The sequence below is a fragment of the Emydura macquarii genome, unplaced genomic scaffold (assembly GCF_026122565.2).
Source record: "Emydura macquarii macquarii isolate MOO-44397 ecotype Brisbane River unplaced genomic scaffold, CSIRO-AGI_Emac_v2 contig_499, whole genome shotgun sequence".
In the NCBI taxonomy this organism is placed as follows: domain Eukaryota; kingdom Metazoa; phylum Chordata; order Testudines; family Chelidae; genus Emydura; species Emydura macquarii.
In genome coordinates this window covers 5164347-5189574 of record NW_027130636.1, presented here as the reverse complement: position 1 = coordinate 5189574, position 25228 = coordinate 5164347, and the positions used below count along the sequence as shown (strand labels likewise).

Below are 25228 nucleotides of genomic sequence, written 5' to 3'. Positions count from 1 at the left end.
CCGCAAGTCCCCCCCCCCGCCGCCACCGCGAAACCCTGCTGCCGCCGAAAGTCCCCCCCACTTTTTTTCCCCGAGTGGTACTCGAGGGAAAAAAGGTTGAGAACCGCTGATCTATGGTTAAGAAAACTGTACAAGAAATGAAAAGGGAATGAAGAACTTAAGAAAAGAGGACAGTCAGCTACAGCTTGGCAGGAGATAAGGGCAACAAAAAAGAGCCAAAATGAATATGGTGTGCAAAGATTAAGGGAATTTAGAAAAAAGCAGGTCAAACAAATAATGAAATTAATTAAAATCAAGAAAGATGTTCGGACGACCAGAAGTAATGAAAACTTGTACCTAAGAAATATTAACTCAGGACAAAAATTTAGCTATCTTGAAAACTGGGTAGGTAATGGAAGACAGAAGCAAATGTAATATTCATTTCCAAAGGAGGAATGAAGAATGATCCTATTAATTATAATGCCATAAATATAATGTCTACCCCTAGACAAATAAATCAAGTGTTGTGGGGAAATTATTTTTATTTAAGACAATTGATTGCTATTTTTGATGGAACTGATGAATTATTGGATTACAATCGGATTCTGTCACTCATTCACAGTGAGTAGTATCTTACTTTGCAAGTAATGTCATTGAACTCAATGGCAATACTCGAGAAGTAGGTACTTTTACTGTTAGTAAGGGTGACAGAATCTGCCTAAATTAGTTTATCATTGTAAATGTTACAATGACTGAGGGGAAAAGAGAAATGCAAGAGTTGCAAAAAACAGGAAGGCTAAAGAAATACAAAGGGGTTTGGATATATAAGAAAAGGTCAGAAAATACGGAGATTCAACTTGGAAAACAAATGCGTGGTGGAGGTCCAAACCTATAAACATTTTTCATCCAACAAGCACTACATGCAGTGTAAGTGTTTGTAAAACTGAGCCCTAATACACCTGAGCAAAATGTTCAAAACACAGATATTCAACAGAAAAGAGAAACCTGGACAGTAGTAATACTAGCACATACTTAGGGGAGACAGAAAGCAAATTAGACTTCAGTTAGGAATGAAGTACAGCATCAGAAAAGGCTGATGCACTTCTGTTATGTTGGCATTATATCAAACAGGGAAGTAAGAGCCCCCCTCTCTAGCCCTCTGATACCACTGTACTTGAAGTTTTTTAATAAGTCCTTGGCAACTCATTAGCAAAGAGATACTGAAAAATGTGGAAAAGGAAAAAAATTAAAAGTCACCAGGAACGGATACTGAGGCAGTGAAAGCTCTAAATGCATACAGCTTAGCTAAGCAACAAAAGAAGGTGCACATAATAGCAGTTCTACAAATATCTGAAGGTTATAGATACAAAGGAGGGAGCAGAATTATGGAGGAAAACTTTAAAACCAAACCAGGAAGAATTTCCATACATACACCCAATTGCTATGGGATGATTTTCAAGGAAGGCAGTAGAAATGCCACTACTTAGGACATTTAAAATCTAACTGGACATAATGAAAAAAATGTGGTATTTGCTGGGCTATGGATTATATGACCAAAGGAGTCTTTTTCATCTCCAGCTTCTAGCATGCTATATGCAACAAACCACCTCTGTTAATATATGAAAACTTGTGCTCATGAAGGCGGTAGTGTTAAAGGATACTGTTGTCCTCATGAAGGCTATGTGTTAAACGATACTATCAACATAAAAATAATTTTTTGTTTTTCAAAACAAAAATAACTTCAGGTACTTAACCTTACCCTGAGCCTCCCCTGCATTGTCTCAGGAAACATTTCCCCATTTGCTTTAAATGCTGCTGTGTGGAAGGACCCAACAAATAAGGGAAAAATGACTTTAGTGAAGTTGATGAAACACAAAATGGTATCACTGTACAAAATAAAACTGCAAAGACATCTTATGTCTCCACTAACCTTTTTCAGTTTATCTAAGCATTGCTCCAAATAGATAAGGACTTCTTTCTGATCATTTAAGTTAAAACCAACCCTTTCAACTTCTTAATTAATGCTCCTGTTCTCTCCTCTTATGAACGACTCCACACCTTTTCTAATATTGCCTCTTATGACTGGATATTCTTTACAACTCTGAATCAAGCAACCTTACACTTTCCTTCATATTCCACCTCAAAACTCTTCCTTTCATCACTTGCCTTCAATCCAAATTTATATATTTAATAAAATAAACATACAAAAGAGGAAACAGATATGTACATAACATGTGTTCCTAGTGATCTTGTGGAGCTGCAACTCTCATTCTCCCACATTCACTTCCCCTCTTTTGTCAACGGATGCTGTGTTAGGGCCTTTAATGGGAAAGCGCCTCAGCAGCAGGAATTTGTTAGTTTTATTTGGCTGCATAATTCCACATCCCCTACTGGTGTTATTCCAAATAATGGTGGTCAATTTTCAGACAATTTAACCTAGCTCTGTCCCCCATCCACTGTATCATCCCACTCTCCAGAAAACAGCTCACCTCGACCTCTAGAGGAACTTCGACCTCGAGGAGCCCCTACCACCGTTCCTCCTCCTCGTCCCGTCAACCGCAGGACAGCAGCACTGTTTACAGACATGGAGAAATTTCTCTGCCAAGAAGAGGAGACAGCCAAGGTGAGATAAACAAGCAAACTTACCTTTCCCTATGCTTTTCAGCATAAAAGCGATACCTACCCTGACTCTCTTCTGTATATACTCTCTGCAATTGAAAATGCTCACAAATCACAAAACAAATAAAAAGATATGGGAAAAAATTGCTTAGGTACATGGGGAAGTTTCTAAGGGATCCCATCAAAAATACCATTTTTGAGCATCCTTTTCTTCTATTCTTGGCCTTTTCTTTCCTTTCAACCTCTAAGCTAACACAAAGGCAAACATTTCTCCTTAACTTTCCATCTCCTTTCTGGAAGATACAAAAATGCCAGCCTAGTCAGTTTCCTGAAGAGAGGATGGTGAGACTGTTTTAAGATGCTATGGTGACACAGGGTCAGAGAAACAGGCAGAAGACAGGTCCATGCCAGTAAAAGACATACTACCATGAGCTGTGTGACTGAAAATTATACTTCAGACAAAAAAGTGACTTACCTGCAATTCTTATTTTCAAAAAGTAATTAAAAATGTGCCACAACTGCAGTCTCCCAGGCTCCCAGCATATGACTGACTGCAACTTCAGTAGCTTAAAATCCATAACCATAGAGCCACCTTATAAGTAAGTAATACATGCCTACTCACTGATGAAGTGCATCAGTACGATCTCCACTAAATTAATTTTTAAAGCAAGACAGTAATATACTATAAATAGAGGGTGAGTGAGAGGGAATCTATTACAACTATCTTTCTGAATAATACTTATGAAGTATAATCTTTCTCCAAAGGTATAGTAACAGCAAAAGAACACTTCTGAAGCTCAATGTTTTTATGAATCATTAAAATTTCAACAAAAAAGCTCATTTTAGTAACAGAAAAAACAGTAACAAAATTCCTATTCAATTGGCATGGAATACAACGGTAACAAGAAAGCAAGCTTTACTAAGAGGGAAAAAAACATTTCAACACAGAACTAGCTATAAAGAAACCCTCAAAATGTTCTGGACATAGACAGTTGGAAGGTTGGGCAACTCTGCCCAGAAACCGGTTCTGTAACACTAGCATACCAAACTTGGACTCACACTGCGCTTCCTAGTCTCAACTTTAAATAAAAACACAGAGATCCATGTAGCTGTTCTGTAAGTCTTCTGGAAATGAATCTACCAGGGGTAAACTAGCTTTGCTTACATGCACCCACAGCTCATTTCTCCACCCACAGCCTACTTGTGGCCAAATCAGCACACAGCTGCAGCCCATGTGACACCCTCTGGGCCATATAGGTAGTATATATATTGTGTGGATGCAGCCTGCATAACACAGCTGCATATGCAGCCCACAATGGTAAATAGGTTGAGAACCACTGCTCTGGACACATCTAACTTCATATGGCCTTGAAGATTCCAGTCTTCTAAAGGTGTAACAAAGAGACAAGCAATTAAATAGTCATTTAGACTTTACATATTGGTCTCCAAAGAAATAGAAAGCTGGATGTACTTTAGTCTATTTCAAATAAATCCAAACAAGTGTTTGACACCTATTTTTGAAAGGAAGAATTACTCTAAGAGAAGATTGGATTTTTTTCAAGATATGTTCAAAGTAACCAATCATTCATAGCAGATACGAAGCTTTCTTGGGTGAGTGTTGTCATCCTCTACAAAATCTGAGTATTCATTTAACATTATTTTCTAGCTCTTATCATTACTAAGAAAACCTTCTGAACATTAACTGAATGGGCACAGCTGCAGTAATCTCTCTCTATCTGCAGATAGATTACTTTAGTATCTTTGCTACTGCTCAGATGTTTGCTAATATACAGCAGAGTGAAAGTTAACTATATTCATAACGCTAGTCAATTTCACTCTGCTACTACTTAGAAAAGTTAAAAGCAGCAACATATGCAAGCTGTGGAATATCTCCCAAAAACACAGGAAGGAGGGGCAGGTAAAATAATGGTAACACTTCTCACATCATAAGAAAGGTAAATTGAACAGACCCCGTGGCAATTTCAGAAAGGTGGGAAATTTCAGAAAGGTCTGTTGTAGAAATGGCCACAGAAAAGTAGAAAACTGATCATACATAATAGTTAGACAGCAAGCATACACATAGAAAAGAAGAAGTCATGTAATCACACTCAAGATATTGCCAAAAATATAAATCAATGATGACTGGCATATTAGGGAAGTGATCAAAGTTCAACTTGTTAACCAGGAAGAAGGTTAAATAGCACAACTGGTCAGAACAATCTGTTCTTCCTTTCAATTTTCTCTGACAGCAATTGCAAGAGGTGAGTTTTATTTTAGCCTATAAGAGTGTAAAGTCAATTTTTCAATATTCACACTTATCCCTAGGGAAGAGAGGAGAAGAAGGAACTGGGAGATCGATTCCTGAGCTTCCTTTCTGTATTGTGCTGCCAGCAGCCAATCATCTAGGTAAGGGAAGACAAGAACTTCTCGCTGTTGGAGGTGAGCCACTACCATGGAGCAATCTTTTGTGAAGACTCATGGAGTAGTGGAAAGTCCAAATGGGAATATCTTGTATTCGAAGCGTTGTGGACCCACCATGAACCATCTGTGGGTCAGGTGGATGTTGACGTGGAAGGAGGCATCTTGCATATTGAGAGGGGTAAACCATATGCTTTTTTCTAGCAAGGGAATGATGGCTGCAAGCATGACTGTGCGGAACTTCGGCTTGCGAATGGAACAATTGAGGTGTTGGAGATCCAAAATTAGTCTCCATCCCTTTCTTCTTGGGCACCAGGAAATAAATGGAATAGAACCCTGTGCCCAAAAAAACTGTAGGGACTAGTTCCACTGCACCTATCTGCAGGAGGGAGTCCACATCTGGGGTAAGAATATTGTTGTGACAGCAGTTCCTGAAACAGGATCAGAACGGGGGATGTGGAAAAAGTGTTATAAACTTGATTGTATAGCAATGTCGAATGACATCCAGAACTCACTTGTCCACTGTTATCACGTTCCATGCTTGCAGAAAGAGTTTGAGACAGACCCTGAAGGGGTTGATTGGCAAGATTGTTGAGGTGCAAAATGGTTGGCAGATCTCTAGATGCACTCAGAGATACCGTTTATATGAAGACTGGGTGTGCTGCATGGAGGCCTGCACCGGTGGATGAGATCTGTGGATCTTTGAGTGCTTTTGTGGAGGTTCACAGGCTCATGGATAATAGAACTTGGGAGTTCTATAGCATTGTGTAGGCAGTGGACAGTAAAATTTGCATTTTGGAGATGGTGTATATATGCCTAGAGATCGAAGGGTGGCTCTAGAGTCTATCAACAAGTGTAAGGAAGTATCCATCTTTTGGTTGAAGAGGTGTGATTCATCAAAAAGGAGGTCCTCAATTGTGCTCTGTACTTTTCTAGGAAAGCCAGAGGAATGAAACCAGGATTCCCTACTCATGACTATTCCAGTTGCCATTGCCTGGAAACTACATCAAACTACAAAGGATGAATATAAAAACACAACACATGCATGTAGGGACAAAATTAGAAAGGCCAAGTCACAAAATGAAATTAAATTAGCTAGAGACATAAAATATAACAAGAAAACATTCTACAAATACATTACATGTAAGAGGTCAACCAAGGACAGGGCAGGCCTGTTACTCAATGAGGGGAGGAAAATGTGGAAATGGCAGAAGTCCTAAATGAATTTTTTGTTTCAATTTTCCACCAAAAAGTTTAGTAGCGATTGGACATCTAACTCAATGAATACCAGTGAAAATGAGGCAGGATCAGAGTCTAAAATAGGGAAAGAACAAGTTAAAAATGACTTAGACCTAAGTTAGACGTCTTCAAGTCACCAGGGCATGATTAAATGCATCCTAGAACACTCAAAGAGCTGAGGAGATAGCTGAGCCATTAGCGATTATCTTCAAAAAGTCATGGAAGATGGGAGAGATTACAGAGGACTGGAAAAGAGCAGATATAGTGCCAATCTATAAAAAAAGAGAGTAAGAACTACCTAGGGAATTACAGACCAATCAGCTTAACCACAGTACCCAGAAAGATAATGCAGCAAATCATTAAGCAATCAATTTGTAAACATCTAGAAAATAATAAGGTGAAAAGTAGCAGTCAGCATGGATTTTTCAAGAACAAAATCATATCATACCAACTTAATAGCTTTCTTTGACATGGTGACAAGCCTTATGGATGGGGGAAACAGTAGATATGGTTTATCTTGACTTGAAGGCTTTTGATACTGCCTTATATAACCTTCTCATAAACAAACTAGGGAAATATAACCTAGATGGAGCTACTAAAAGGTAGGTGCATAACTGGTTGGTAAACCATCTCCACAGAGCACTTATTAGTGGGTTCACAGTCAAGTTGGATGGGCATACCGCAGGGATCAGTTCTGGGTCTGGTTCTGTTCAATATCTTCACCAAGGATTTAGATATTGGCATAGAGAGTACACTTATAAAGTCTGTGTATGACACCAAGTTGTGAGGTGTTGCAAGTGCTTTGGAAGATGGGACTGAAATTCAAAATGATCTGGGCAAACTGGAGAAATGCTCTCAAGAAAATAGGAAGAAATTCAGTAAAGAGAAATGCAAAGTAATCCACTGAGGAAGGAACAATTAATCAGTTGCACACATACAAAATAGGAAATGACTGCTTAGAATGTAGTACTGCGGAAAGGGATCTGGGGATCATAAGAGATCACATGCTAAATATGAGTTAACAGTGTAACACTCTTGCAAAAAATAAAGCAAACATCATTGTAGGATATATTAACAGTAGTGTTGCAAGCAAGACACAAGAAGTACTACTTCTGCTCTACTCTGCACTGATCAGGCCTCAACTAGAGTACTGTGTCCAGTTGTGGGCACCACATTTCAGAAAAGATGTAGACAAATTTGAGGAAGTACAGAGAACAAGAAAAAAATTATTAAAGGTCTGGAAAACATGACTTGTGAAGGAAGACTGAAAAAACTGGGTTTGTTTAGTATGGAGAAGAAAGGACTGAGGAGAGACATGATAACAATTTTCAAGTACATAAAAGGTTGTTACAAGGAGGAGGGAAAAAATTGTTCTCATTAACCTCTGAAGATAGGACAAGAAGCAGTGGCCTTAAATTGCAGCAAGGGCGGTTTAGGTTGGACATTAGGAAAAAATTCCTAACTGTCAGGGTAATTAAACACTGGAATAAATTGCCCAGAAGTTAATGGAATTACTGTCATTGGAGACTGTTAACAGTAGGTTGGACAAATACCTGTCAGGGATGGTCTAGATAATGCTTGGTCCTGTCTTGAGTGAAAGGAACTGGACTAGAAGACCTTTCGAGGTCCCTTCCAGTCCTACGATACCATGATTATGTACACGAGGACGTGTCCATGGAATCAATCGCAGCCTGTAGTATGGGCCTAGAAACCAACTTGTCCTCCTCCAAAATAGCTAGGAAGCAGGAACAATCCTGCTGAGGTAGTTTATCTGCAAAAATCACCATCTGCCCACTATTCAAAAAGTCATATTTGGTGATCAGTGCTAGATAGTCCGAGATACGAAACTGGAGACTGGCTGAGGAAAAGACTTACCCCTAAGTTCTAACCTTTTGCCCTCTTTTGTACATAGTACCTCTTTTCTGCCCCTTTCGGGTTGGGGGCGCACACAGGGTATGCCACATGGTGCATGTCGGTTGGAGAATGCCATTTTTGAGGTACTGAGGCATGCAAAATGTCTAGAAGTTGGTACTGACTGTCCTGCACCTCCTCCAATGGGATATGAAGAGCATAGCTAGTATCCTGCGCAGTTCCTGAAATTGCTGATAGTCATCCAGGAGAGCCAAAGGCATCAACAACACGGCCACATCCAGAGACAATAAGGGAAACCTCTCCAGATTCATCAGTACCGACAGAGCTCGCCTGACCAGTGCATTGTCTAGCCCCAGTTCCGAACATCTACTTGACAAAGGACAGGGCGGTGAGATGAGATTCCTTCCAGGTTGAGCAAGATGGTTCTGAAGGCAAATAATGAGGCCACAAACTCCAAAATGGCCGACCTGACTGATCCTGCTGTTGCTGCAGTGGTGCCCATGGAGTGGGTATCAGTGGCTCCTGCGCTGAGGCAAGTGAGAGTAATGCCACGGTGCCATCAGAACCCTCCGGTAGTCATGCCTTCAGAATGGAAGCAGCGGGCCATGCGTAGCATCCGAATAACAGGGTTACTTACCAGTAACTATTGTTCTTTGAGATGTGTTGCTCATATCCATTCCAATACAGGTGAGTGCGCACCCCCATGCACTGGTTCCCGGAACTTTTTTGCCCTTAGCAAGCCCCATAGGGTCAGCTCAGGCGCCCCTGGAGTACTGCGCTCATGCCACGGTACACAGGGCACCGCCGACCCCGTGGGCCCTCAGTCCCTTCTTTCTGCCTACTCAGACAGCGGAGACGGAGGGTGGGTGTGGAATGGATATGAGCAACACATCTCGAAGAACAACGTTTACTGGTAAGTAACCCTGTTTTCTATCTTCAAGTGATTGCTCATATCCATTCCAATATAGGTGATTAAATAGCCATACCTTGGAGGTGGGTAGGAGTCAGCATCTAGCCGTTCTCGCCAGCATAGCTCTGCCGAAGGCCGCGTCCTCTCTCGCCTGCTGCACTATGGTGTAGTGGGACGTGACGGTGTGGACGGATGACCAGGTTGCTGCTCTGCAGATGTCCTGCATGGGCACTCTCTCCAGGAAAGCCACAGATGAGGCCTGGGCCCTAGTTGAGTGCGCTGTCACAGCTCCTGGAAGCAGCACCTTCGCCTGCTCGTAGCAGGCCCTGATGCAGGCGGTGATCCAGGTGGAGATGCGCTGGGTGGAGACAGGTGAGCCCTTCATCCGGACCGTCACTGCCACGAACACGGGGAGGAAGATATCCTGGCTATAGTGAAACAGACACCACCTTAGGCAGGAACGCCAGGTGGGATCTCAGCCGCACCTTGTCTTTGTAAAGGACAGTATAGGAAGGCTCCGAGGTCAAGGCCCTAATCTCAGAGACCCTCCTAGCTGATGTAATGGCTACCAGGAAGGCTACGTTCCAGGAGAGGACGAGCAGCGGGCATGTAGCCATGGGCTCGAAAGGGGGGTCCCATCAGAGTGGCAAGGACCAAGTTCAGATCCCAGGGAGGCACCGGGTCACGGACCTGCGGGTACAGCCTCTCCACCCCTTTGAGGAACCTGAGGGACATAGGGTGAGAGAACAGCGACCTCCCCTCCAACGGCTGGTGGAAGGCCAATATGGCCACCAGGTGTACCCTTAGGGAGGCCAGGGCCAGGCCCTGCAGTTTCAGGTAAAGCAGGTACTCCAAGATGGCCTGTATGGGCGAATGGCTCAGAGGGATGCCCCGGGACTCCGCCCAACAGGTAAACCGCTTCCACTTAGCATGGTACACCACCTGAGTGAACAGTTTCCTGCTACCTAGCAGGACCAATTGGACTTCCACCAAGCAAGCTCTCTCTCCCTCCATTAGCCACAGAGTCTCCACGCTGTCAGGTGGAAGGAGTCCAGGTTTGGGTGCAACAGGCGACCCTGGTCCTGAGAGAGCAGGTCGTAGTGCCTCGGGAGCGGCATCGGCGTGACAATGGACAGTTCCAGCAACATACTGAACCAATGTTGTCTCGTCCAGGCCGGGGCAATCAGAATGATGTCCACTTTGTCCCTGTTGATCCTCAAGAGGACTTTGGGCAGCAGCGGAACAGGGGGAAACGCATACGTGAGGGTCCCCGTCCAATCTATAAGGAACGCATTGGAAATGGAGCCCGGCTCGCGACCCCGGAGCGAGCAGAACCTCGGGCACTTCCTGTTCCAGGACGACGCGAACAGGTCCAGTTGGGGAACCCCCCCACCTGTGGAAGATAGAAGTCACCACCTCTGGGTGCAGTGACCAATCGTGGTGGGGTAGAAACGACCTGCTGAGGTGGTCCACCTTGTTGTTCCTGACCCCCGGGAGGTGAGAGGCAGATATGTGGAAGTTGTGCCTCACCACAAGATCCCAAAGGCAAGTGGCCTCCTGGCAAAGGGCCAAGGAGCACACACCCCCTTGCCTGTTTATATAAAACATGGCTACTGTGTTGTCCATCAGGACCTGTACCATCCTGCCCCTCAGGAATCTGAGGAACACTTTGCAGACCAGACGGACTGCCCTGAGCTCCCGGACATTGATGTGGAGGCAACGCTCCTGCGCTGACCAGAGCCCCTGGGTGCTCAGGTCCCTGCTGATATGGGCCCCCCAACCCACATCAGAGGCGTCCGTGATAAGAGTCACCAAGGGTGTCAGTTCTCTGAAAGGGACGCCCCTAATTACTTCCCCCGGATCCCTCCACCAATTTAGGGAGGACAGTACCTGAGTGGGGACCATAACCACTCTGTCCAATGAGTGCCTGGCTGGTATGTATACTGAGGCCAACCAGCCCTGGAAAGGCCTGAGTTTGAGGTGAGCCAGCCTCACCACATACGTGCATGCCGCCATGTGTCCCAACAGCTGCAGGCAGTGCCTGGCTGTCATCGTGGGGGACCTGTGTAGATCGGCAATTATGATGGCCATTGCCTCTAAGCGAGGCTGTGGGAGGAAGGCTCTGGCCTGAATGGCGTCCAGGGTCGCCCCAGTGAACTATGTGCTGCACCGGGGCGAGGGTGGACTTCTGCTCATTGATGAGCAGCCCCAGTCTGGTACATGTCACGCAGGTGAGTTCCAGGCTGCTCCTTACATGGGCCCTGGACCTGCCCCGGATCAGCCAGTCATCCAAGTAGGGGAAGATCTGAACCCCTCTGCGGCGCAAGTGGGCTGCGACCACCGCCATGCATTTCGTAAAGACCCTGGGGGCAGACGAAAGGCCAAAGGGCAGGGCTGAGAACTGGTAGTGGCACCCAGCTACCACAACCTGGAAGAACCTTCTGTGACCGGGGAGGATAGCAATATGGAAATAAGCGTCCTTTAGGACAAGGCTAGCAAACCAGTCCCCTGGATCTAGGGCGGGAATGATGGAGGCTAGGGAAACCATATGGAATCTGAGACGTCTGATGAACTTGTTCAGATGGCCAAGGTCCAAAATGGGGCTCAGGCCCCCCTTTGCCTTGAGGATGAGGAAATAATGGGAGTAGAACCCCTTTCCTCTTTTTTGAGGAAGAACCTCTTCCACCGCTCCAAGGAGAAAAAAAGAGAATTCACCTCCTGAGTGAGGAGATGCTCGTGAGAGGGGTCCCTGAAGAGGGACGGGGTAGGGGGGGGAGTCTGGGGGGAAGGCTGAGAGTTGCAGGGCATAACCTCTGCGAACTGTGCTCAGTACCCAGCAGTCTGAGGTAATGCTCTGCCACTCAGTGAGGTATGGCCTCAGTCTGTTCATAAAAAGAAAATTTCGATCCAGGGGGATGGGGGAGGTGCCACCCTCGTGTGCACCATCAAAATTGTTTTTTATTGTTTCCCTTAGAGGGCCCTTGCTGGGGACCTGCCGAAGAGCCCTGGCGGTTCTGGCGGTTGGGTGCCCTATATCTATCCCAACCCCTCCAGCATTGAGCAGGTCGGGAAGGCGGTCTCGATACCTGCTGCAGCGGATGCTGGGGACGTGACCGCACCTGACGGCAAGAGGCGTGAGGCGTATACAACCCTAATGACTTCAGGGTGGCCCTGGAGTCCTTCAGGGCGTGTAGCTTATCATCCGTGCGGTCCAAGAAAAGGCCAGCACAATCAAAGGGCAGGTCCTGGATTGCCTACTTGACCTCCTGCAACAACCGTGAAGATTGAAGCCAGGAGCAATGCCGCATAACAATACCAGATGCCATAGCTCTCCCTGCGGCATCACTGGTGGACTGGAGGTCCGCTGCTGCCACTGTCGCACCCTCCTGGATAAGGGTGGCAAAGTCTGCCACCTGGTCCTGCGACCATCCTTGTAAGAATCTCTGGAGGGAGGACCAGAGATTTAAACTGTAGCGGCCGAGGAGAGCCTGGTGGTTAGCTATCCTCAGCTGCAAAGCCCCTGTAGAATATATTTTCCTACCGAACAAGTCAAGTTTTTATTGTCCTTGTTCTTGGGGGTATTTGCTTGGGCCCCCTGTCTATCACACTGGTTGGTAGCCTCCACAAACAGTGACCCCGGGACAGGATGGTTATACAGGTACTCAAATCCCTCTGCCGGGACATAATATTTACGCTTGGTGCCCTTGGAGATGGGGGCCACCGAGGTGGGGGTCTGCCAAAGGGCCTTAACCAATTTCAGGACCCGCTCGTGGACAAGGAGGGAGATCCCAAAGAGGGAGTCCTCCTCCTCGGAGAGCTCTCTCAGTTCCAGGTTTAAATTGTCTGCCACCCTCTTCAGAAGTTCCTGATGGGCTTTAAAGTCAGGGAGCAGTACTCTCCTATCCCTGGCAGCTGCATCATCCGCGGAAGAGGACGATGACTGTGGGAGGGGCCCTGTGGAGGGACCCTCCTGAGGGTCTGATTTCTCCTCGGAGGAATGGCCCTTATCCAGCCAGCTTGGAGGGGGAGGCGGGGGCAGGGCCGTCGAGGAGGGAACCGACACCGTGCCCTGGTAGGTTGAGTACCCCAGGTACCCCAGTAGGGCCATTGCCAGGGGGCCTGGGCCCAAGCTAGGACTGGTCCCGGTGCCGGAAGGGAGACCTGGTGCGCATGGCGCCCTGAGCTGCAGGACCGGTGCCTTCGTGGCTTGCGGTCCCGACTCGTCTTCCTCGATGACCGGCTCCAGGATAAGGAAGAGCAGTCTCGGCGGTGCCCGCAGTGCTGGGGGGGGGGGGGGGGGGGGGGGGGGGGGCGCGAGCGGCTGGAGGAGCTTGACGAACACCTCCTAGACGCCGAGGTCTTATATCGGTGCTTGCCCTTAGGAGACCTAGAGTGGTGCCGAGCATGGCTGCGCCCCCTTCTGGCTTCTGCGGAGCAAGACCGATGGTACGGTGCCGAGGACTCAGTCGGTGCCGAGACCTTCAGTGCCAAGCCCCGCACCAGGCCGTGGGTTATGGATGTGGAGCGGTGCCGGCGATCTTTGGCACCGGAGGACCAACGACGGCGCCTGCGGTCATCAGGCACCTGGACCTGCGCATGGCCGTGTTCGTGTCCCCCAGGTGGCTGTGGGACTGTGACCAGGATCTGTGTCGGGCACGGCAGGAGCCATGCGGGGCTCATGCAGGGCTGTGAGCCGGGGATCTGGACCGGTGCCGAGAGGACCAAAGCCCTTCGGCTACTGGGATCCACGCCGGACTGCAACCTGGAGATCGGGAGCACTGTTGTCCCCTCTTCTCCGACGGCGGTGAGCGGGATCGATACCGGGCACGGTCGGGTTCTTGTGTCCACGCCAGGCTGTGCACCGGGGATCGGGACCAGCATCGAGTGCCTCCAATGTCTGTGGTTGCCAGGATCCGGGGAGTCGGGGGAGGCTCCCTGTGAGGAGATGGCGGTGCGGGAGTACTCTCCACGGCACGTGGCTGGGGCATCTCCTGAGTAACCCCGTGCTGTACCGGTCCCAAGGGGGAGTCCATGTGGGCGGCCTCTGGCAGCTTCTTTTTCTTCGATACCACAGGTTTCGGTACCGGTGCCAGCGGAGCGCTCCGCACCAACGATACGCTCAGTGCTGCCGGAGATCTGGACAGTTCGGAGTCCGGCCGGAGCACAGACTCCATCAGCATCGCCTTCAAGCGGGCATCCCACTCCTTTTGTGTCCGGGGCTTGAAGGCCTTACATACCCAGCACTTGTCCTTACGATGCTGCTCCTCGAGGCAATGAAGGCAGTGGTCGTGAAGATCGCTCACTGGGAAAGCCTTGATGCAGACGGCACAAGCTTTAAAACCGGTTGAGCCCGGCATGGCTCAACTCTAAGCCCCTAAGGGCTAACGATCTATTTCTAATCTACTTAACTTAACTGCTGTACTTAACGCTAACAAACAACTAGAAAAACAGGGATTGCTACTTGCTAATAGAGCAAGGGGCAGATGTTCCAGCAACCGTCAACGGGCGGAAAGAAGGAACTGAGAGCCTGCGGGGTCGGTGACGCCCTATGTACCGTGGCATGAGCGCAGTACTCCAGGGGGCACCTAAGCCAACCCTACAGGACTTGCTAAGGGCAAAAAAGTTCCGGGAACCACTGCACGGGGCGCACACTCACCTATATTGGAATGGATATCACTCAAAGATAGAACCTCAGATTCAAAGGAATCCAAGTCCTGTACAAATGGGTGCAACGATGGGGCCAGCGGAATGCGGTATGCTGTAGGAACATGATCAGAGGGCAGTGGATCCAACATAGGAGAGGTGGTCCTCCTAGCAGATGAATAGACCGGAACATGCGGACACCTCATCCGTTCTAAGGCAAACAGATCATGAGGCACAGGAGCACATCTGAGTCTCCCCAGTGTCAATGGCACCCGGTTCATGGATGGAACTGGGGCTGGTAAGGGAACCTGCACTGCTACAGACTGGAGACCGACTGGCCAGGCAGCAGTTCTGCAGAAAACGACCTGGGGGTTACAGTGGACAACATGCTGGATACAAGTCAACAATGTGCCCTTATTGCCAAGAAGGCTAACAGTATACTGGGCTGCATTAGCAGGAGCATTGCCAGTGGATCGAGAGAAGTGATTATTCCTCTTTGTTCAGCACTGGTGAGGCCACATTTGGAATACTGTGTCCAGTTTTGGGCTCCCCACTACAGAAAGGATGTGAACAAATTGGAGAGAATCCAGTGGAGGGCAGCGAAAATTATTAGGGGGCTGGAACACATGACTTATGAGGAGAGGCTGAGGGAACTAGGCTTGTTTAGTCTACAGAAGAGAAGAATGAAGGGGGATTTGATAACAGCCTTTAACTATCTGAAAGGGGGTTCCAGGGAGACTGGAGCTAGACTGTTCACAGTGGTAACAGATAACAGAACTAGGAGCAATGGTCTCAAGTTGCAGTGGGGGTGGTCTAGATTAGATATTAGGAAAAACTTATTCTCTAAGAAGGTGGTGAAGCATTAGAATGGGTTACCTAGGGAGGTGGTGGAATCTCCATCCTTAGAGGTTTTTTAAGGTGCAGCTTGACAAAGCCCTGGCTGGGATGATTTAGCTGAGGTTAGTCCTGCTTTGAGCAGTGGGTTGGACTAGATGACCCCCTGAGGTCCCTTCCAACCTTAATCTTCTATGACTGACAATTCACACAGTGCTGGTGGAGCCAATGCAGGAGGGGTACATGGTTTAGGAATTGGAACCTTGTCGCTCTTGTGGGCCTTAGATCGCACTGCTACTCTGTGGCTGAAACTCACGGACAGTGCAGAATCTTTCTTGGATCTGGAAGACGACTTACTTCCATGCTTATGCACATGCTTCCTTGTTTCATGGCTAGGCCCCAGCACAAGGTTCACAGTGCTGGTCCCACGGGAATTAGACTGGTACTCCGTGATATATGACGCATTCCTGGACTGCTCAGGTAGGTGTGTGTGTGTGGGTGTTTGGGTGGGTGTGGAGTAGGGCAAGAGGGTGTTCCCAGGCCAGGATCCAGCTGTGGCTCCGTCACTCTCCAGGAGGTGCTTCTTAAGGCGCAGGGGTTGGCCTTCCTGGATATGGGCAGGGAAGGAGAGGCAGACATTGCACCTGGACAAGATGTGGGCTTCCCCCCCAAGCACTACAAACAGCATTGGTACTCGTCACTGAGTGAAAGCGAGCTAGGGCAGGAAGCACAGACCTTGAATCCCAGCATCTTCAACATAATCCAATACCTGACAAATACAGGGGCGATGGGGTGTGGTTTGGCAGAATGCTGCAAAAGCCCTTATTCCTATAAAAATTACTGCCAACATTAAAACGACTACAAAATCAGTAAAATCCTAATTATGTGCAAAAATAAGAACAGTTTTTCTGGAAAGTATGTTACCAAGGATGAAAGAAAAGCAGAAGCTCCAACTCAGACCATGCAGAAGTGAGAAACAACTGAAGATGTGGTAGGTTTGCCCCACCCTTTATTGCCTTGAGGGAAACCATGAGGCGATGAAAGGGTTCATGCATAGACTGACAGACACTACTACTTTGAAAAGCTCTGGCTCTGGTCACATGGTGCATAACCCTCAGTGGAGTACAATAGGGACTATCACTCGAAGAAGAATTAAAGTTTCACAAGCAACCTTAATTCAACTGCTTGGCTTTGCAATGTTAATGTAGGAAGATTTTTTAATACAATTTCCTAATTTTTTAAAAAACCAACTGAAAAGCAGAAATTCCATCATGGGAAAGCATGGTGACCTCCATATTGGTCATCAGAACAGTTAAAATATTTAGATCTATTGCACAGACCACATTAGATAGCATTAGAGCTATTGAAGTAACTGGTAGCAACAGCAGGCTTAGCCTTTAGGCAAAATGCCGTTAGACGGGGAGAGAGACACTAGACGTATGTCTACACTGCACTGTAAACCTGGGTCTGTGGGACGTGGGCTTGTGGACTCGGTATTTTCAAGACCACATTTGAGCGTCCACACTGTGTTGTAAACTTGGGTTTCCAATTGCCCGACCCAGGTCTCACAGCCATGCATATCGTCTATACTGCATTACACAGACCTTCTGTTTTAGGTCTGTGATTTGAGCTGCGTCCATACTGCAAACTGACAGGGCATGGACACAAGTCACAGTAAAATTCGGGTTCTCGACCACTCCTAGCAGGGAGATAGGACCAGTGCTGACCCAAGTCAGACTGATTTGTGTGTGGATGGAAAGGGAGGGTTGGGATCAACCTGGGCTTAGTGTGCAATGTAAACATATCTTAAGTGGGTTCCACAGCTAGATACCAAAGGCATGTTTCAACTCAGGATTCCTGGATTCTATTCCTGGTTCTGGAAGGGACTATGATCTAGTGGTTACAAACCCTTCTCTCTTCCCACCCTACGGCATGTCCCTTAGCATGTTGCCTCCAGCCTATCCCCTTCTGTTGCTGCCCCCGACTCTCCTCATCAACTGTTTCTATTCCTATACCATCCTGCTCCTTTTCACACCAAAGAGTACACTCCATCCCATCTCTTGAACCCTCTGACTCAGACTGCTGATTCCTTCTCCTTCGTATTGTCCAAGAGCCAGCAAGAGGAGCACTGAGAGAACAGGAGGAAGTCTCACTGCTTTCAATTTTGCTTCTCAGCACCCACAGTGACACCCCACACCATCAACCAGCAACAAAAGGAGCAGTTTCAATGAAAATCCTGCCCCATGAAAGGACTGCCAAACTGACAAGCTGCTACCAAGCATGTGCTAACAATCATTTTCAGAGGTTTGTAACTCAGCCAAATTGGATGTATTTTCATAGGAACAGCAAAAGGCACCTCTCTGACCCCCCAAGACAAACTCCTTCCAGATTCTGAATCCTTGCTCTAAAGCATGGAGGTGCTGCTACGCTTCTCTATGAAACACACTGTAAAAATTTAACACTTGGAAAATGTATTTTTCCTTAATCTCAATCTCAATAAAGGCTGAACTGTTTTTGCTGAAAATTTGCCAAAAATAAAATCACCCCAAGGCAGACACTTGGCATAGAAAATTTCAGCCTGAACAGTTAAAGTTTGGAAGTTAAAATCAATTGAAAAATAGGGTCTTATAATGGAAAATATTAGACAACCTTATTATAAAACACAACAATTGTATGCTGCCAGCTTCACCTAAAATAGTGACAGACAATAAATCATTAGACCAGACATATGACAAACCAACTCAGATGCTCTGTTACCTTTGAGAACTTCTTCCCTTTAGGTCTTTCACACTGACAGAGTCTGACTTAGCATCTGGTAGACATTCCTAATTTAATGCACTCTTCATGGGACCTCAAAACTTATGGCGATATCTTTGATTAGAGCTTGCAGTAGATGTTTATTGGTTTATCTACCTTCACCCAAACCCCATGTTCCCTTAAAACATGAGCATTTATAAAATCTACCTGATAGACATTTTGTGATTGAATTATGGCCATTGCTTGAAATAGTTTAACGCAAAAAAAAAAAAAAAAAAAAAAAAAAAAAAAAGGTAGACCAAAACACACTGAGAAGTAAGATGCTTGAATTAAAAAAAAAAAAGCCTTAACCTGAGACAAATAAGACAGCCTTGGAAGAAAAGTCTTTACAAGAAAATGTCAATATTTGCAGCGTTTTGATGCCACAAATATTGTTTTATTTGTTAGAGAAACTAAATGGCTACACTAAACATCTGAAATCTAAAATTGTCTAAGAAGAAAGGAGAAAAAATGAGCAGAAAAGGGACAAATGAAGTTTCTCAACCACCTGCAGATAAGATCTGATGACTTCTGGCAGTTCTGACTTACAGTCAATCATGACACAATGTAAGAGTTTGAAATTTTAGATTAAAGAATTCCAGTAATACATATGCACTAGGTCGGAGCACAAGATTCAGGAGCTGCAGCTATACTACTCTTTACCATTGGAGAAAAAAATCCTAGCTGCAAAAGCACTGTAATAAGTCCAAAATGAGCCAGTAAGGTACCATTTAAAAAGGTAGCAAAAAATCAGTGAGTGAAGAGGAGGAAATAAGACAAGTCCTGTGTAATTAAGGACCTATTAATTGGTATTAACTACTATACACTTGTTTTCAAAGTATTACGTGTACAAAAGGCTTCAATGAAAATATCAGATTTTCTGTTAACTAGAGGGCCCATCCATTTGACAGAAATACTGAACTTCTCAGTTCAAGTGGATGAATTGAAGTTGTGAAGTTCTAAGTGCCACTGTGTTGTGTTTGACTGCATTGCTAATCTGGATTTTGTTACATCAAGTTTAACTGACAAAAGTTTTATCCATTCTACACGTGTAAGAATAAGTAGTTCTTCCTCTCCGAAGGTATCTTTTATCTCGCACACACAAACACCACTCCCCTCCCCCCCACACACACCCTCCCTCCTGTACCACATCATTCACACTGTGCCTTACAGCTCCATTGGTAAAATGGGTCTAATACTTCATTTCTTCCACCCTTTGTCTTATCTATTTAAATTGAAACCCCTTAGGAGCACAAACTGGTCTCTATATTTGTTGATTGTCTACCACAATGGAGCCACAATCTTGGTTAGGGTCTCTACTGTTACCGTAATACAAAATAATAAAGTAATTTTGTTACTTCAACAGGCAGCAGAACAAGGCCAATGCAAAAAGAATTTTTAATTCTCTCTCACTCTCCATTCATATTTTTGGAGAGGTGTGTATGAACACATAAGTATAACAGCAAATACAGGGAAGAGGAAAGATTCCTCCCAAACACATCAGACTTCACTCTTCAATAGCCAATAGGATACAGAAAGAGACTTTGAACTCCCTTATTCTAAAAGCAGGTTTTGCAGGATTGAAAAAATTCAGGATTCCATCTTAGAGACCTAATCGGAACAAGAATGCTCTCTAAGTATATGGGGTGAGACCCATATGGTTGTCACACATTGTTTATAGTGGAAACCATACTGTCTCAGAAAACATGAGATTCCAAGTTCATAACACTACCTAGTAAAATGCAGCATAAGGTGCATCACTTGAGCCTGAAGCTAGCTCACTATGAGCTAAAGTCACTGTCACCAAGAAAATGAATGTCCATGTAAAACATGAGCTCACAAGTTGGGCAAATAGTTGGGGGGAGGCGGTTGGGAGGAACAGTGATGGTGTGCACTCCCCTTTACAACCTTTGCTGGTGGTTAGAACACTTGGCCTGAGATGTGAGAGACCCAGGCTTCAATCTCCACTCTGAAGCAAGGACTGGTGCAAGTCTTTCTGCCAAGTGACTGCCCTAATTACCAGACTATAAGCTATTCCTGTCTCAGTTTCTCCTGTCAAAGATGTTCCATTTGGTATAAATACTTAAATATTTATTGGGCTTAAAAAAAAAACAAAAAAAACATGATTCTACATAGATTACCTAGTGGATGTTAATTCCCTTTCATATTTTAATTACATTGTATTATGCTTGCGGATGGTTCAATTAACCTTAAGATCAAAGATGTAAGATATTGCAGAAAATAATATTACTTACATTGTCTTCAGCTTAAATTGTCTGTGCCATAATGGAATGCCTTGCTAGTTTTAGAGATAGTTGCCTTATGTTAATTAATACTACTAATTTAACTGTATATACATAGGAAATAGGAAGTGACTTAAAAGCAAAAATGTATATTACCTATTCTTCATTCCAGGAATGCCTGCTGTGACAAAAGGCTTCTCTTTCTAAGGCCTGATCCTGTCACCTTGATCTGCTTAAACTCATCAGGGGAAATTCAACCCATAAGACTGAGGTCTCCAGATACCCTGGATTGTCCCTGCAAATTCTTATGGCAGGATTTGAACAAATTCTATACACGGACTGCCTATTGGACTACAACCTATGGAATTGATTCTGGAAAGCCTTTTTACAACTCAACAGCTCACTATCTCTACTATGAAACTGACCTAAGAATTTGACTCCTATCTGCATGTATAATGATCTTTAACCACATAACCCTCTCTTTTCTATTAAATCTAAGTTTAGTTAATCAGAATTGGATGTATGCACGTATTTGGATAAGATCTGAAATATTCATTGACCCGTGTGAGTGAGAGAGAGAGAGAGAGAGAGAGAGAGATCGATCTCTTGGGATTGGTAGAACTTTACATATGGTGAGAAAGATTTTAAGTAATCCCTGCCATATTTGATTTGGCTGTCTGGGTGGGAGCCCAGGGCTGGATTGCTTAAGGGAAACTGTATTTTTGGCTTCTGGGTAACCAGTAAGGTATTGCAGAAGCTGTTGTGTTTCTGGCTTGGAAAATTTAAGTATTAGAATAAACCACCAATTTGGGGGATCGTCTGCCCCATACTTTGCAGTTTGCCCTAACTGAGCAATCTCAGTGAGGCTCCTCCACTAACCACAATCACACACCTGTTGAGATGAAAACTGACTCTCTTGCAGAAGTGAGCACAGGAACAGAACAGACCCAAGAGAACACAGGTTGGCCTTCATCTAGAACAGCAGTTCCCAAACTGTGTAACGCATACCACTTGTGGTACGCGGGCCACCTCCCAAGGTATACATCCACCTGCTGCTAGGGGGCTGGCCAGGAGCCGCTCCAGCACTGGCCCCACCCCCAAGCAGTGTGGCGCCCCGGCCATTCTGCCTCGTTCCCTCCTGGACACAAAGCAGCTGGCCAGGAGCCGCTTCAGCACCAGCCCTGCCCCAAGCAGCACGGAGGCCGCTCCCCGCTCCTGGCTCCACACCTTTACCCCGCCCCTATAGGTGATGGCGTTTTATGTTGGTGGTATGCAATGTCTGGGAATTGCTGATCTAGAAGTCATCCACTATTCCTCAGATCCTCATATTTTTCCAGATTTCTAAGTAGGGTAGCAGCAAAGTAGACCTACTGACATTCACCCCAAAGCATCAACTCCAGCTACCATAAACCACATCAAAAAGCCACCCCACAGCTGACAGATTAGGTTCTTGCTTTAAGCTCAGTGTCTGAGAAGGACATGGACCTTTTACTAGAGCTCAAGCTGCCCTTTGCTCATGAAAAGCTAGCAGCTCACTACTTGAAGAATCGCATTTGTGGGCTGGTAAAACCCTTTGTCCAAAGGAATCCCAGCACCAAAGTTCAGGGGGAGCAGTAATGAGTTTGTGGTAGTGCTAACCCTCAAGATCTCATGTGAGGACTGAGAAACAAGTCCACGTTCTCTAGAAGTGTATTTTTTTTCCTCAATTGCCTTTGAGACATGGGCTTTGATGTGAAGTGTCTGCCACAACTTCAACTGGTTGAATATGCGGTGCCAGGACATGCAGTTCTACTGGATGACAGGCCCTAATTCAGGAAACTCATCTGTGCATTCCTCCTGAGCATTCTTCTTTCCTCCTAAGAGGTCAAGGCAACGGACAAAATCCTAAGAAGGTAAAGACATACAAAGCAAGGGTCTCTGCATGTGAATTAATTCCAAAGTACAAAATAGAGTTGAAGAGGCAAGGAGCCAGGACACTAAGCCACAAAAGACAGCATCCAAAAGAAAGATCTGGGTCAAGGAACCAACATTCCTTTGAAATCTCTGGGAAGCCAAAATTGTTGTAGGGTCGGCAAATAAGACTACAAAGACTGAGTCTGGCTAGAAGGTAGGGAAGAAAATAAAAACAATACTTAAAGCAAGATAGATAGAGGACTGAAAAGACACAGGGCAAATAAAGAGACAGAGGTCTTGCAGGCAGCTCCACTGCTGACTGCCATCAAGAAGGCTTAAAAGGTGGCAGGCATTCAACAGTACAAGGAGAGCTGGCACAAAATCCAACCTTCTATAACTACCCTTAAGAACCAACAACTTTAGAACATGGATTCTCAATTTTTTTCACAGTTTGGGCCACATCCTAATAGAGATTATCCCTGGGACCACTGGCTCTGTCATTTATGATTGTGCAGCCCATCTTCCTCTACTCCACTCCCCACTAATGTTCACATGTATACCTATAAGAACTACAGTAGATAAGTAAACAAGCAACTTCCTAACATTTAGCAAGTACTTTTCTCTTTTATTCAAGTTAATAGCTATAGATAGGACGACTGCCAGTACCATATGACCAGCCCCCTCTTCATAGGCCACAAACTGCAGTTTGGGAACTTCCACCTTACAGCTTAGGGAACTCCACTTGTCTCGCAGTAAGGAGTGTGGAACTCAAGAGTGAACTTCATAGAAGGTTGTTTTGTTTTTTAGAATACTGCCACTGAATTCTTGGGAGATTATTGATTATGTTTATCGCCTCTGTAGATCTGATCAAAAACTAGGGCACTCTTTCTTCTCTCCAAGATGTGAAGCCAAGGGCATTGCATTGTTACAAATACACCATTCTCACAGGCAAACAGCTTTCTATTGTAAGTGGAGACCAAGATGCTTCTTGACAGTTTAGGTAATACATTCCCTACATGACATCTGAGAATCTACATTATCTGGATGGAGATGAAGGATGAATACCCTGAGGGCCAATTTTAGAATTCTGAGCTCCAAGAGATGGAAGCCAAAGAAGACTGACTTCACAAATACAAGTACATGAATACAACACCCACTGCTTCCACCAGAGATGGAAAGTGAGTTAATAATGGCATCCCCTTGAAACACTGCTACCACTGAACAGTGAATACTTGGGGAAGTAGTAAAACCATCAAGACCAAAGCAGCAGGTTTGTACTAAAATGGACTCAGTTTAGCAGAGGATCCTGCAAGGCTCTGACACCAATTGTATAACCATTTTAAATATGAGAGAGTTGATCTTATCCTGTAAGAGCCACTCAGGAGAAGGATACTGTAAAATGAATGATTTTGCCTGGCTTTGAAAAGTACCCTCCACAAGACCTGATTCAACAACCTCTAAGATTGACTGCCATATCTGGAAAAGCTGGAAGAAAATGTCCTCAAAATGTAAAAAACGGGACAATTGTTTTAGTAGGCACAGAAGCTAAGGGAAAGGTAATATTAAGGAGAACAGTGAGCACAGTGCCTTCAAGATGACATAAAGCTAAATATGGAGGTCACTCACCTGTAACCAGAGATCTTCAAGATGGACTCTGCATATTCACACTTACAGGATGTGCCTCTGGTCCAGCTCTGACTGTGGAACTTTGATAGCAGTGCCCGTTGAAGCGTTTTCATGCCCCCTCCTGCCCCTCCCCTCACTGTTCCTGAATGTTTTGAGGGAGAGGCTATAAAAGGGGTGTGGCACTCTGGCCGCCTCAGATCCTTCCAGTGCCTCCTCCAAGTCCCACTTTGGTTGTAATTAGGACTCTGAGGAAGAGAGAAAGGTGGGCAGGATGTGTGAATATATCTCAAAGACCTCCGGCTAAGGTGAGTAACCTCCATTTCTTCTTCGAGTGTCCTCTGCATATTCCCACTCATGGGAGTAGTTTGACAAGCAGTACTGCCCTCTGAGGAAGGTGGGACATGGAATCCTAATTAAACAGAGTACTGCCCTGCCAAATTGTGCATCAGCTGTGGATGCTAAATCCAAAGAATAGAGTTTTGTAAATGTATGCAGGGAGCTCCACCCTGTAGTCACATGGATCTCTGTAAGGATAATACATCTAAGGCATGCCATTGTAACTGCCTTGGCCCTCACAGATTGTTACCTAATTTCTTCAGGGAGAACGAGTGACACTAACATGTAGGTCTCATAAATGCACAGCCTAACCTATTTTGATAGTGTCTAATATGCAACTGCTTTGAATTTTTTGCTGTCAGCATAGGAAATGAACAGATATGGGGATTTCCTTAATTGAGCCCTATTTAAAATAAGCTAAAGCCCTTTCTATATTTAACATGTGAGGCATTTTCTCCTGCATGTGAGAGAGATCTTGGAAAAAATACTGCCAGGTTAACTAATTGATTAACATGATGTTAGGTCACCACTTTAGGCCTGAATTTGGGATGGGGATGTAGCACAATTTTGTCTTTATGAAAAACAGTAAATAGTTGGTCTGCAATTCACTCACTCTTCTAGCAGATGTTTAACTGAAAGGTGAAATAAAGAGCATACTGCCATTGGCTCAAATGGAGGCTTCATTATCTATGTGAGGACTTTGTTGAGGTCTCCATGCCACATAAGGATCGAACTCCTGGGAAGATGTTAATCTTTTCAAAGCTCAACTTCCCTGTGCGTGAATACTGACTTGTTATTGGCATAACCTCTCACATAGATA

General features: G+C 45.4%; 1 protein-coding gene across 6 annotated transcripts in view; it reads right to left on the bottom strand.

The window, feature by feature from the left end:
• GIGYF2 (GRB10 interacting GYF protein 2) overlaps nt 1-25228 on the bottom strand; it is a 140993-nt gene that overhangs the window by 77300 nt on the left and 38465 nt on the right. For 4 of the 6 annotated variants that reach the window (XR_010918142.1, XR_010918140.1, XR_010918141.1 and 1 more), the window contains exon 5: nt 2469-2577. The exons of 1 other annotated variant lie outside the window; for it this stretch is intronic. Coding sequence is in view for 2 of the 5 variants with exons in the window: in XM_067538799.1 (XP_067394900.1) it covers nt 2469-2577 (109 nt within the window). In the remaining 3 variants the exon portion in view is untranslated. Of the gene's footprint in view, nt 1-2468; nt 2578-24072; nt 24318-25228 lie in introns of all 6 variants that reach the window. One more of the 6 variants, XM_067538800.1, reaches the window with a different exon arrangement.